Source organism: Danio aesculapii, chromosome 21, assembly GCF_903798145.1.
Source record: "Danio aesculapii chromosome 21, fDanAes4.1, whole genome shotgun sequence".
NCBI lineage: Eukaryota > Metazoa > Chordata > Actinopteri > Cypriniformes > Danionidae > Danio > Danio aesculapii.
Window position 1 is genome coordinate 44728850 of NC_079455.1, and position 13144 is coordinate 44741993.

General features: G+C 36.5%; 1 protein-coding gene across 2 annotated transcripts in view; it reads right to left on the reverse strand.

Annotated features, from left to right (window-relative positions):
• rab27b (RAB27B, member RAS oncogene family) overlaps positions 1–13144 on the reverse strand; it is a 97736-nt gene that overhangs the window by 35549 nt on the left and 49043 nt on the right. Inside the window, exon 1 of one of the 2 annotated variants that reach the window (XM_056446707.1) lies at positions 9721–9791. The exons of the other annotated variant lie outside the window; for it this stretch is intronic. Within the exon in view, the coding sequence (XP_056302682.1) occupies positions 9721–9785 (65 nt within the window). The 5' untranslated portion in view covers positions 9786–9791. Of the gene's footprint in view, positions 1–9720; positions 9792–13144 lie in introns of those variants that run through there. 2 annotated transcript variants of the gene reach the window in all.

Here is a 13144-nt window from a genome sequence, read left to right on the forward strand (position 1 = left end):
ACAGTTCTACTCAGCTGTCGTCCAATCCATCCTCTGCACTTCAATCACCGTCTGGTTCGGCTCAGCTGCCAAAACCGACCTCCGTAGACTACAGCGAATAGTCCGGACTGCTGAACGAATCACTGGCACAACCCTTCCTACACTTCAAGAACTGTACTCTTCCAGAGTGAGTAAAAGGGCTCGCAAAATCACTCTGGACCCCTCACACCCAGCACACTACCTGTTCGAACTGTTACCGTCTGGTCGGCGGTAACAGTGGTCTGTTACTAGCTATAGTGGTCTGATTCTGATTCTGATTACCCTAACTTTCCCCTAATTACCCTAGTTAAGCCTTTAAATGTCACTCTAAGCTGAATACTAGTGTCTTGAAGAATATCTAGTCTAATATTATTTACTGTCATCATGGCAAAGAGAAAATAAATCAGTTATTAGAAATGAGTTATTAAAACTATTATGATTAATAATATGTTGATTTATTTCTCTCTCTGTTAAACAGGAAACATATACACTCTAAAAAGAGGAAACTTAATTTATTTATTTGTAACAAGTCAAAGTAATTTCTTTAAGTTTGAGAAACTTAATTTATAACAGTTTTCAGTAATTAATTAAGTTAGTTATTTTAGTTATAACAGGTTTTAGTAATTTATTTATGGCAAGTATATCAATAATGATCAATACTTGTATTTGCCACAAAACAAAATATAATTTTTATATTAACATGAGAAGGGAATTATTTGTACTGTAATAAAATTATTGTTACTATTATTATTATATTAACAATATTATATTCAATGATTTGTACTGTACTGTATGTACATTCTTGTTTTCTTAAATAAATTAATAATACTTGTTACACCTAAAAGGACTAACTTAATTTATTATTGAAAACTCTCATAAATTAAGTTTGTCAAACTTAATTCATTTAATTGTAACAAGCCGAAGAAATTTGCTTAAGTTTTCACTTTTTACAGTGTACAGGGGGCGAATAATCCTGACTACAACTGTATGAGAGAGAGAGATGACTCAGAAAAACTTTAGCATATACTCTGAGAGAATGAATTGACGTATAGACTAGCTGCAAAATACGTTTACACCCTACTGTAACACGGGGAGTGACAGAGACAACTGAGGTTTAGGATCCACGTGCAGGTTTATGCAAAGTCAGGAAGGCAATGGTCAACACAGGTGCAAACAGATGTATAAAGGCAGTTCAGAATCGTAGTCAAACACAGGCGAGAGGTCGGTAGACAGGCGGCAGACAAGGAGAAAGGGAAACAAGGCAAAGATCAAAAACACGGAGGAACAAGACTAATGGAAACGCGTTGAATTGTCACTTTACAGCTAACAAGACTCGGCAAACGCAGGGAGTGTCTGTGTTGTTTAAATAGTGTGTGGAATCAGTCTCTGACAATCCTCAGCTGGTGCAAGTGTAATCAGTGAAAATGAGGAAGCATGTGTGTTTGTGGAACGGAGTGCATGCATGAAAATGTAGTCCATGAATGGCGGATTTGTAGTCCAAGTGAATGTGTATGAGATCCAGCGATCTAGGATGTTACGATCGCTGGTGATCGTGACACCTACACACAATAAGAAATGGTTCATGTAAATTCATGTATCTTATTTAAATAATTTAGACTTTTTATTTTTATAATTGTTATATTTATCAAATATATTATCTGTTTGTTTGTTTGTTTGTTTGTTTAGGTCTCTTCATTTATGTCTTATTTACTGTATTATTATCATTTTTTTATTATTATTATTTAATGATTTTAATATAGTACATACTTGAAGTGCTTTGGCAATACTATATTGAATGGCATGCCAATAAAGCAACTTGAACTTGAGAGAGAGAGAGAGATTTTCTGAGCTCTTCACTGTGTCATATTCACAGTGCTAAAGCATGACATCTAATCAGACAAACTGTGACATTTAGACAATTAGACTGAAAAACCAAACAAGACGCTCTGCTTATCACGCTGAAGTCATGCTGTGGATGGTCTGAGTGTTGTTATGCCATTGCAAGGGTGTTGCTGGGTCTCGAAACCCTCTTTTCAAGCCTCCAACCCTCTGTTACACCTCTAATATAATCAATCTCTAATAGTCATGTGATGCACATACTGCTCTCTGATTGGTGCAGAGGAAGTGACGATGCCATAACTGAAGCTGAATTATGCGTCATCACTTCCCATCCGTGATTTCCCTCTGAATGCTTTCTCACTCTGAAATTAAAGGCATTACGGACATTAAATGTGTCCAGGATAAGCTCTTTCTGACATCTCAAATCAAACTAACAGCAGGAAGTCCAGCAGAATTAGAGATGCTAAGAGGGTTTGAGAGTAAAGGCCTTTGGGAAAATATGAGTCTGAATTGCAGTTAACGATAATTACACCGTTTACAAGAGAAGGAGTCTGAATTAAAGTCTTGTGATGATAAGGAGACCAGATATGGGATGAAATAAAGGTCAATAACAGACTGATCTTTCCCCAGTATGTTAAAATCCTGTCTTAGTGTACAGATTAAGTCAAAATTATTGTGGTTTTTCAAATATTTCCTAAATGATGTTGAACAGATTCAGGAATTTCTCACAGTATTTCCTCTAATATTGTTTCTTCTGGAGAAAGTCTTATTTGTTTTATTTTGGCTAGAATGAAAGCAGTTTTTAATTGTTTTCAAGAGTTCACACTTAGCTGATAATCAATAAAGCGTATTTGGCATGCTGTCCTGGGAGAGAACCCTGAGCTCGTAATATCCTCGAGCCCGGGGCTCCCTCCCGTTAGAAGGGCGAGAGGGGAGTTCGAGCTCAGGTAGGTCTCGAGAACTCCCCTGCTTGTCGCCGCGTGAGAAGTTTAAACTAGGGTTGTTTTCGGTGATAATTTAGTTTAATCTATTGCTATGGTGGGAGGAAACCGGGGGACCCGGGGGAAACCCACGCGAACACGGGGAGAACATGTAAACTTCGCACAGAAACACCAACCAGCCTGATAGGAGGTTGGACCAGCGGTGTTCTTGCTGTGAGGCAACAGTGCTAGCCACTGGGCCACCGTGTCGCCCTATCGGAAAAAAGAGGGAGGAAGTAGGGGTGGAAGGAGGGGGAAGCTTCAAGACGAAGATAACTGGAGTGAAAAACTCTGGTTATTCATAATGCTTCCATAATCATCTAATGGGTCACATTACGGAGCTAATGAGGAGCAAGCCGTGTTGATCATAAGCATGTGATCCTCTTGAAATTAGTTAATAAATAAACCACACTTAAACCGGACGGATTTTAACCGTTTTTAAACCGTGCGGACGGCTTTTCCACTGTACATTGGCGGACTTGGGACATGGAGCATGGAGTTGACAGGGTCGAGCTCGGCGAAGAACAGTTCCAGATAAAATAATTGAATAAACAACAGGCCGAAAACGTGGTGAAATCACACCGCCGTGACCGATTTTTTTTCTTGATTGATTTTGAAAACACTATCGGTTTGTTTAGGGAAGGGGGTGGGTCAGTCAGTCAGGCGGCACCAAGCTGGCCTGGTCGGCTGAAGTGTACATTGCGCCCTCAGGTGGATTTACGTGAGAAGAGCACGCTCCAGAGTAACTTGAGATCATTGAAATGCATCCACACTGCCCTCTTGTGGATTTGCAAAAACCAAAACTGTGAGCAGACGTACCTCGGGTTATTTTTCTGTCCCCAAAAATGTAGACAGGGGCACACATCCGCAATGAGCCTGGGTTGATTAACCCAGTCTGACTCCTGTGTGTTTATTTTAGATTCTCTTTCCTCATGTTTTCCTGCAGGTTCAGGAGTTTGACCACTGCGTTCTTCAGGGATGCCATGGGTTTTCTGCTGATGTTTGATCTGACCAGCCAGCAGAGCTTTCTCAACGTCAGGAACTGGATGAGTGAGTCAATAAATAATAGCTTTAACCAGCTTTAAGCCACGTCCGAACGTTCACTGATATTTTTATAAATGGAGTTTTCCCTGTTTTTGTTTAAAAAAAAAAGATTTCTGTCCACTAGTGTTGCACCATACTGGGAAAATCTGACATTGCAATATCTAGTGTTTCTGTAATATACAGTTAACGTCCTGTGAATTTATTCTCCTTCAAATATTTCCCAAATGATGTTGAACAGATTCAGGAATTTTTCACAGTATTTCCGATAATATTTTTTTCTTCTGAAAGTCTTATTTGTTTTATTTCAGCTAGAATAAAAGCAGTTTTAATTGTTTTAAAGCCATTTTAAGGTCAATATTATTATCCCCCTTCAGCAATATTAGTTTTGGATTGTCTCCAGAACAAACCAATGTCTGGAACATTATCTAGTCCAGGGGTTCTCAACCTTTTTCACTTGGAGGCCCACATCCTTCTCTGAAAATCTTTTGAAGGGCCAAACTGAATGTCTAGAGAAAATGCTCATTTTAAAGCTTTATTTATTACTAAAACATTTCTTTTGCCTTCTATTATTCTCTTATATTAGATAATTTTATTAAATAAAACGAAACATTATAAATATATATATATTTAAATATAATATAAAATATAATAATATATATTTTAATATAAAAAAACACACAGACAGGTTCAAAGCTCCTGAATTCCTTACTTCAGATATTCTTCAGAACTGCAGAATATTTGGATACTATTCATCTATTGATCACTTACATCACACACTTAAATCGGTTGAAACACATCGATCTGAAGGCGGTTTGGTTTGTAGCTGGATATTATTGAAGTTCACTGACAGAAACACCACCAAGTCTTGCTAGATCCTCCTGTAAGGACGCATGTCCGTTATAAAAGACTCGCGGGACATTATTTTGGACAATGATATTTTAAAGTGTTCACACAAAGAGAGCGCGCATAGTTTGTGCATCAACTGACTTGTGCGATATGCGATATAGTACGGGTAACGAACGTGAGGCAGCCGCAAGCAGGTTATTAAAACTATTATCGTTACCTTTACACTTGCGTGGTGGTTTTATTTCTACAACTAAGAATGTTGTCCTAGTTGACGCGCAGTGGTTGGAAGTTTAAGCCACATGTCTGTATTTAACAGAGAGGATGTTTTTGAGTCCGGATTAGCCTATTCAATTACAGAAAATGGGAAATGTCATTACTTTGATCATTTTAATAAGACATATTCATATTTAATAATCAATTCAAATAATTATAGTATAATATTTAAGTTCATTTCACGCCATCTCGCAGCCCATCTGCAGGAACGCTGAGGCCCACTAGTGAGAATCCCACCGGTTGAGAATCCCTGAACTAGTCAAATATGATGAAATATGAAGAGAAAAGAAATGTTTTTTAGAAATGTGTTGAAAAAATCCTCTCTCCATTAAACAGAAATTGGAGAAAATAATATACTGGAGGGCTAAAAAATCTGACTTCAGCTGTACATGAGCACAAACACACACAAGGAGGGAGCAAGAGGTCAGACCAGCGCAGCTGTAATTTTCACGTTTTGTGCCATGTTGTTTAAATAGTAAATCCATTTGTGTGCTGGTCTATAAAGGAGGTGTGTTAAGGCGCATTGTTGGCGTGTTGCTATTTTGAGGAACTGAAATAGACCACACCATTGACCAACTAAAATCTGTTCTAAAGTCCAGCAGAGTGTGCTAGTTTTGCGCCTATGCAGGTCCAAACACTTACACACTGCTGAATACACACAGGATGAACAGCAACACACAAATATCTTTACAGATGAAAACAATTAAAGGATTAAAATGATCCAGAATATAATTCAATATAAACACCACTGCCTCCATGCCTTCTTCACCTCGGGGGGCTTTTTCAGTTTATTCATGACCATCTGCATCTGTATAATGTGATTATTATCAGCAGTATTATTGATTATCTGCAGATTTATATCTGTTTTAATAAACACAAGTGTAGATTTGTCCATCTGTGTGGTTTTGGAGACGTCTGCATTACCATATGGGGCATCAGAACAGGACGTGTGTTTGGATATAACTCAGTGTTTTGACCACACTTCATTATTATTGTTCATTTATTCCTCTGCTGGAGATTAGAACTGAATTTAGAAATAGTTTTGACACAAATCTTTGTGCTTAACAAAGGAAATTGAATATGTGGGTTAATGGATGTGTTCAGTGGAGTGAGTTTCCACCGTTTCCACCAAAGTAAAGGAGTAAAGAGTAAAAGTAAAGTAAAGAGAAAGTAAAGAGGCTGAATGGAGGAGGCTCGTTCTTTATCCTCACGCTGCAGATGCTCTGTTTAACTGTTTTCTCACTAGTGAAGCGTTCAGTTTTTACACTTACAAAGTCCGACATGTAAATAGCAAATGCACCATGACTGACTCTTAAAGGGAATGAGAGACGAGACTCTGATTGGTTTAATGCAGGTTATGCTCAAAACACACCCAGAACTCATTAAGAGAATAAGCACAACCCTGTTAGACCATGCACCGGGCGCAGAGCGTATTTAACCGACCTTAAAATAGCAAAAGTGGATTCAGACACAGCCTTAATGACTTTGCGCCTAGATCATTGAAATAGAGCCTGGACTCACAGTTTTGCTCGTGTAGCAGATGGGGTGAGGCTACTTGTAAAAGGGGTGGGGCAAATGATGAAGAGGAGTGGCTAGTAGGCACTGAAGCTGGATTAAACGATTTATTTTGGATTGTAAAATCGAAATTCTCCCACGTAAGTGATTATGCCACTTCACAATGGTCAATGCAGTTGTACTGATGATAGCTACTAATTGGTAGTTTAGTAATTTATTTCTCTAATTTGGCAACAAATTGCGAAACAATTTGAATTTCTGTTTAGGGTAACACTTTATTTTGATGGTCCATTTGAGTATTAGTAGACTGTCTGCTTAATATTTACTGATATCTGCTCCTTCAACAGACATTTAACTGACTATAAGAAGCTTTGCAAGTACAGGTCAACTTACACTAACCCCAACCTAACAGTCTACTTATAATCTAATGAGAATCAGTTGGCATGTAAATATAACTTAGATTCAACAAACAGACCATCAAAACAAATTGTGAGCCTGTTTAATAATCTGTTTAGTGAATCTTCCATTTGCAATGACATTAAACTCTACAATACACTGGTGTGTGTATGAGTGCATAAGTGTACAGTGTGTCATTTGAGACGCTGCTATTGTAGATTATAATTTCACACAGACTTTAAGAATGAACAGGTTAGATGTGGATGATCCTTTTTGAAAGAGCTGTTGTTCGAAACACAGAACTGATTCCTCAACTAATAGAGGACGACAAGAGCCCGCGAGCAGCAGAAATCACATGCTTTGGGGAGCAAACACAAAAGAAACACTGTGTGTGTGAGAGAGAGAAAGAGAGACTAACAGGAGATAAAGAGACGCACAGAAAAAAAAGATTCATGCTAATGCAACCTTTCAACACCAACAAATCTGATAATGAGCATTTACAGAATCACTTTCAATATATTCAGCACACAAACATCTATCTCATCTGCAGTTTTCACATGCTTTTTTTAGCTCATTTCAGATTTCAGGCATTTTGAAGAGCACTATTTTAAAAACAACACTTGTATGAAGTGTCTACACGTTTGAAAGTGTCTTGCAAACCCAAATGAAAAGTACAATATTAAATTACTGTAAATACTACCGTGTTTCTGAACCATTCTATACTAAAATACTTCAACTAAACTGTTATTGTAATTCTATTGTTGCTATGGTAACAACAGAAACTATAGTTACTAATCTGTTGTGTTCGTTCCATAGTTGCTATGGTAACAGCAGAAACTATAGTTACTTATCTGTTGTGCTGGTTGCATAGTTGCTATGGTAACAACAGAAACTATGGTAATCATTCTGTTGTCTTTATTCTATAGTTGCTATGGTAATAACACAAACTATAATAATCTATCTGTTGTGTTCGTTATATAGTTGCTACGGTAACAACAGAAATTATAGTAATTGATCTGTCGTGTTGGTTCTATAGTTGCTATGGTAACAACAGAAACTATAGTAATCAATCTGTTGTGTTCATTCTATAGTTGCTATGGTAACAGAAACTATGGTAATGAATTTGTTGTGTTCGTTATATAGTTGCTACGGTGATAACAGAAACTATAGTAATTGATCTGTCGTGTTCGTTCTATAGTTGCTATGGTAACAACAGAAACTATAGTAATCAATTTGTTGTGTTCATTCTATAGTTGCTATGGTAACAGAAACTATGGTAATGAATTTGTTGTGTTTGTTCTATAGTTGCTACGGTAACAACAGAAACTATAGTAATTGATCTGTCGTGTTCGTTCTATAGTTGCTATGGTAACAACAGAAACTATAGTAATCAGTCTGTTGTGTTCATTCTATAGTTGCTATGGTAACAACAGAAACTATAGTAATTGATCTGTTGTGTTCATTCTATAGTTGCTATGGTAACAACAGAAACAATAGTAATCTATCTTTTGTGTTAGTTCTATAGTTGTTATGGTAACAATAGAAACTATGGTAATCCATCTGTTGTGTTCGTTCTATAGTTGCTATGGTAACAACAGAAACTATAGTAATTGATCTGTTGTGTTCATTCTATAGTTGCTATGGTAACAACAGAAACTATAGTAATTGATCGGTTGTGTTCGTTCTATAGTTACTATGGTAACAAGAGAAACTATGGTAATCCATCTGTTGTGTTTATTCTATAGTTGCTATGGTAACAACGAAAACTATGATAATCCATCTGTTATGTTCATTCTATAGTTGCTATGGTAATAAAAGAAACTATAGTTACTAATCTGTTGTGTTCGTTCCATAGTTGCTATGGTAACAACAGAAAACTGGTAATCGATCTGTTGTGTTCGTTCTATAGTTGCTATGGTAACAACAGAAACTATGGTAATCGATCTGTTGTGTTCGTTCTATAGTTGCTATGGTAACAACAGAAACTATGGTAATCGATCTGTTGTGTTCGTTCTATAGTTGCTATGGTAACAACAGAAACTATAGTAATTGATCTGTTGTATTTGTTATATAGTTGCTACGGTAACAACAGAAACTATAGTAATTGATCGGTTGTGTTCGTTCTATAGTTGCTATGGTAACAACAACAATATAGAGTATTTACTATGAAATACTATTGCAATTGATTTTCAAAAGTCTTCACTACAAATCCAGCAAAAAAAATATTTTTGGTTCAATATGAAACAAAATGATTATTGTACAATAAAGAAAAATATTTTGAATAAATATCCCACTTCTAACAATATATTACACATATAGATAGATTACACAAGATTTCAAAACTGTAAGTTAAAAAGTCTAATAAAACATCATATGACTTGTTTGTGTGCCATATTTGTAGCTTGAAGATGTTCGTATTCATTTCTTTTTGCATTGTTTTCTAAAAATACTTTAATTAAATATACATTTAGGACAACTACATGTTATTTAACAGACTACATGTCATTTAACAGACAACGACTTAAAATATGAATGCAGTTTAAATCCACAACAAACACGCTCAAACCTACAGCAGTAAGCATTTCTATACATCTGCTTAGTTATTAAATGCGCTAAACATCGATTTAAATTACACCAAAACACGCGCTAGACATTTAAAATAGAAAAAAAAGCATCAAACTACATCAGCACAATCCAATTACAGACAAAACACTTGATAAACGTCTCCTAAGCAGCCGTTTCTACAACATACACTCATCAAAAGCATCAGCTGTGAGCTCTGAAACACAGACTTAAAGCATTTTCTCACCCTGGTGTGTTTTTGCTCTTTTTCCTGATGTGTGTGAGACCGTAAAACACCACACCCGTCCTCATCCACTCTCCAGACCACTGCAGCTCTCTGGAGGAGGACACTGCTACTACTAAGGGCCTGAGGCTGATCACACACACACACACACACACACACACACACACACACACACACACACACACACACACACACATACATGCACACATGCATGCACACACTAGGCATGGGACGATAACTGGTTTCAAGGTTTATCGCGGTTTGGGAAAGTCTACACTCTCAGAAATAAAGGTACGTGAGCTGTCACTGGGGTGGTGCCTTTTCAAAAGGTACAAATTTGTACCTCTTAGGTCCATATTAATACCTCAAGGGTACATATTAGTATCTAAAATGTACAAAAATGTTCCTCTTAAAGTTTCTAGGTACTAATAAATACTTTTGAGGTACCAATATGAACCCTTTAAGTACAAATGTGTAGCTTTTGAAAAGGCACCACCCCAGTGACAGCTCACGTACCTTTATTTCTGAGAGTGTAGGTTTTAAAACTGCTAAAGCTCTCTGTTATACCATTCCTATGGTTTTTTATTAGACTTTTAGGAATAATTTAAGTATTTTAGTGCAACAGTATCTCCAGCAGAAAACGCAACCCTTTATATCTAAACATACTGATCAGCTCATGATTTAGCAAACATCTGAAAAACAAATGGCTTATAAAGCACCATCCAGCATGCTGTAGAGCTGAACAGTGCAGAGGTTAACTTTATATCCTGCGATGTTGTGAACCCAGAGTGGGCCCACTAGGAGGCGTGGGAGGCCTTAATACCACAATACCCCCCCCCCCCCCCCCCCCCCAAAAAAAAAACCCAATGGCAAAAATCCAAACACAATGGCCTGACCCGGAAGTGTAAAAAAAAGGTGGTAGTTATTTACAATAATGTGGAGGATATGTCCAGTGCAAAATATATACAGTGTCCATAAAAAGTCCAAAAATATATATATATAAAAACACAAAGTATCAAATCAACAAATTAAATATAAAGACGAATATATATAACACAAAAACAAACCAAAGGAGGAGAAAAACAATCAAACGTAACCACTGTATATCAGTATCCACTCACTCAGAAAATTGCTCACGGCTCATATATCCACAGAAAAGATGTAAGGACAACACAATCTCACGGCAACTCGTAACTTTTTGATTTAGTGGCTAATTCGAACGATCTAATTTGCACAATTTAGTACGATTTGCTCATCCGCCAATGACGGTTAGGTTTAGGGGTGGGGTTAGGTGCCACGCCTCCTTTTTAAAATCGTACAATTTTGTCCGACTGAACTCGTACGAATTCGTACGAATTAGCCACTAAACTGTCAAAACGTAAAATACTTCCGTTTTCTCGTGAGATCACGCTGGTAAGGAAACTAATTTTGAAACTAATGAAGACAGCAGAAGTCAATAGCTATGTTTCCATCCAAAAATGCTAATTAAATGTATGTGCAAGACTCGATTATAGCCAAAAAGATAGTGTTTCCATCCAATGAGTCAAAGAGAACAAATTCATCACTTCCTGATTAACTTGCACCAAATATCAACAAGATGGAATATGCTGCGGTAGGAGAAGCTGCGTCAATCTTTTCCTTATTTAATAAATGACTTGCACTTCGGAAGACAAATGCTGACATGCAATGAATGTGTGGTGACGTGAAGTCCAGACACTCTTGACAGCTCTGGAAGACATTAACAATACAACACTAATACTGTAATGATTCAGGTGTTTTAGAATGACCAAGACAACATTTCAGATGTTTCACAGTGTGTTCAGCCTGCTGGTTTATCCATTCACACACATTTATCATCGCATGATCTCTTAAATCAAAATCATTAATGCGCATGCTGGAATTTGTGCTGTAAAAGTGTTTCCATAGTAGTTCATGCGCAGCTTTTCTTATCAAATATAAAGTTTACCCTACTCAGTTTTGCACATGCACATTTTCAAAATGTATCTGCATCTTGGCGTTTCCATCAACCATTTTTTATGCGCATATCCAAAATGCTGATGATTCATTTCCATTATTTAGCCTGACATGTTTACTGCTCCAAAATATCTTAAATGTTTCTTAAAATAAACTATATTGTGTTGAATGGGGAATAATGTTGAATATGCGGCTATTTAAAAGGTAAATATGTCTGTCAGTTAGTTTGAAACAATATTTAACTTGTAGCTACCTAAAGAAATTGGGTTGATAACTCAATTTTTCCACACAGATGGAGTTTTGGATTTAAAAGCTCCTCCCTCACTGAACAAGCAAGAAGAAACTTCGGACAAGTTTTAGGCAGACTGTTTGGACATTTTAAGATGAGATATCGGAGTTATTTAATTTCCAATTAATCAATTTTCTCCATTCCACTAGAGCAGGGGCAGGGAACATATGGCTTGGGAGCCACGTGTGGCTCTTTAACCAAAAATATGTGGCTCTCCAGCCGTCTCTCTTCAATAATATATTAAATAAAAAAAATCATAACTGTGACTAGATATCAGTTTCCCATTGAAAATACAATTGCAATTCCCTTTATATCACATTTGAATACAGCAAAATAAATAAAAACTCAGTTTACAATAAATGGACATTTCAACTAATGCTCATGTCTGGCCCTGTGGTTTAACTTGAATTGTGACACCAATTCATTCATGAGTGGCGAGGGCAAAAAAAAAAAAAATACTATAACAATTATATTATTTTTGAGTTGTTCATGGACATAAAATAAAGGTTTTGTTTATAAATAAATGAACAAAATATATATATATATATAAAGGTTTTGTTATTTACACCCCCCCCCCCCCCCAATGGCTCTTTAAAAATGCATTTGATAAAAAAAAATCAGAAATGGCTCTTTGCTGAAAAAAGATTCCCGACTCCTGCACTAGAGTGTTGGCTACACCTGGGAAATACAGATGCTGTTAGGTGTTCATTTGAAAAAGTTTTTTTTTTTGCTTTATAAGAATGCACAACACTTTGAGGAGGACCTTGAAAGGCAAGTATTGACAATTCCCGTCATTGGTGATCAGTCTACTTTGGAATTGAACAACAAGACGGAAACCATCACGGTTGAGGGCATGAGAATCCTAAATGGAATGGATATCTCAAGGTGCTGTGCTTATGGGCATAATATATGCTTCAATCTAAGCTACCTCAAGGAACTTGAATATTCTGTACTTGTGAAGTCTTTTGAGCTTGTTTTACTGAAGCCCAGTGCAAAAGTAATGCATCTCAAGAACTTTATTTTAACTTTATTTTATTTTTTTTTCTTTTATCTTTTTTTATCTTTATTTTATTTTTACTTTATTTTTACTTTATTTTTACTTTATTTTAACTTTATTTACTGAAGCCCAGTGCAAAAGTAATGCATCTCAAGAACTTTATTTTA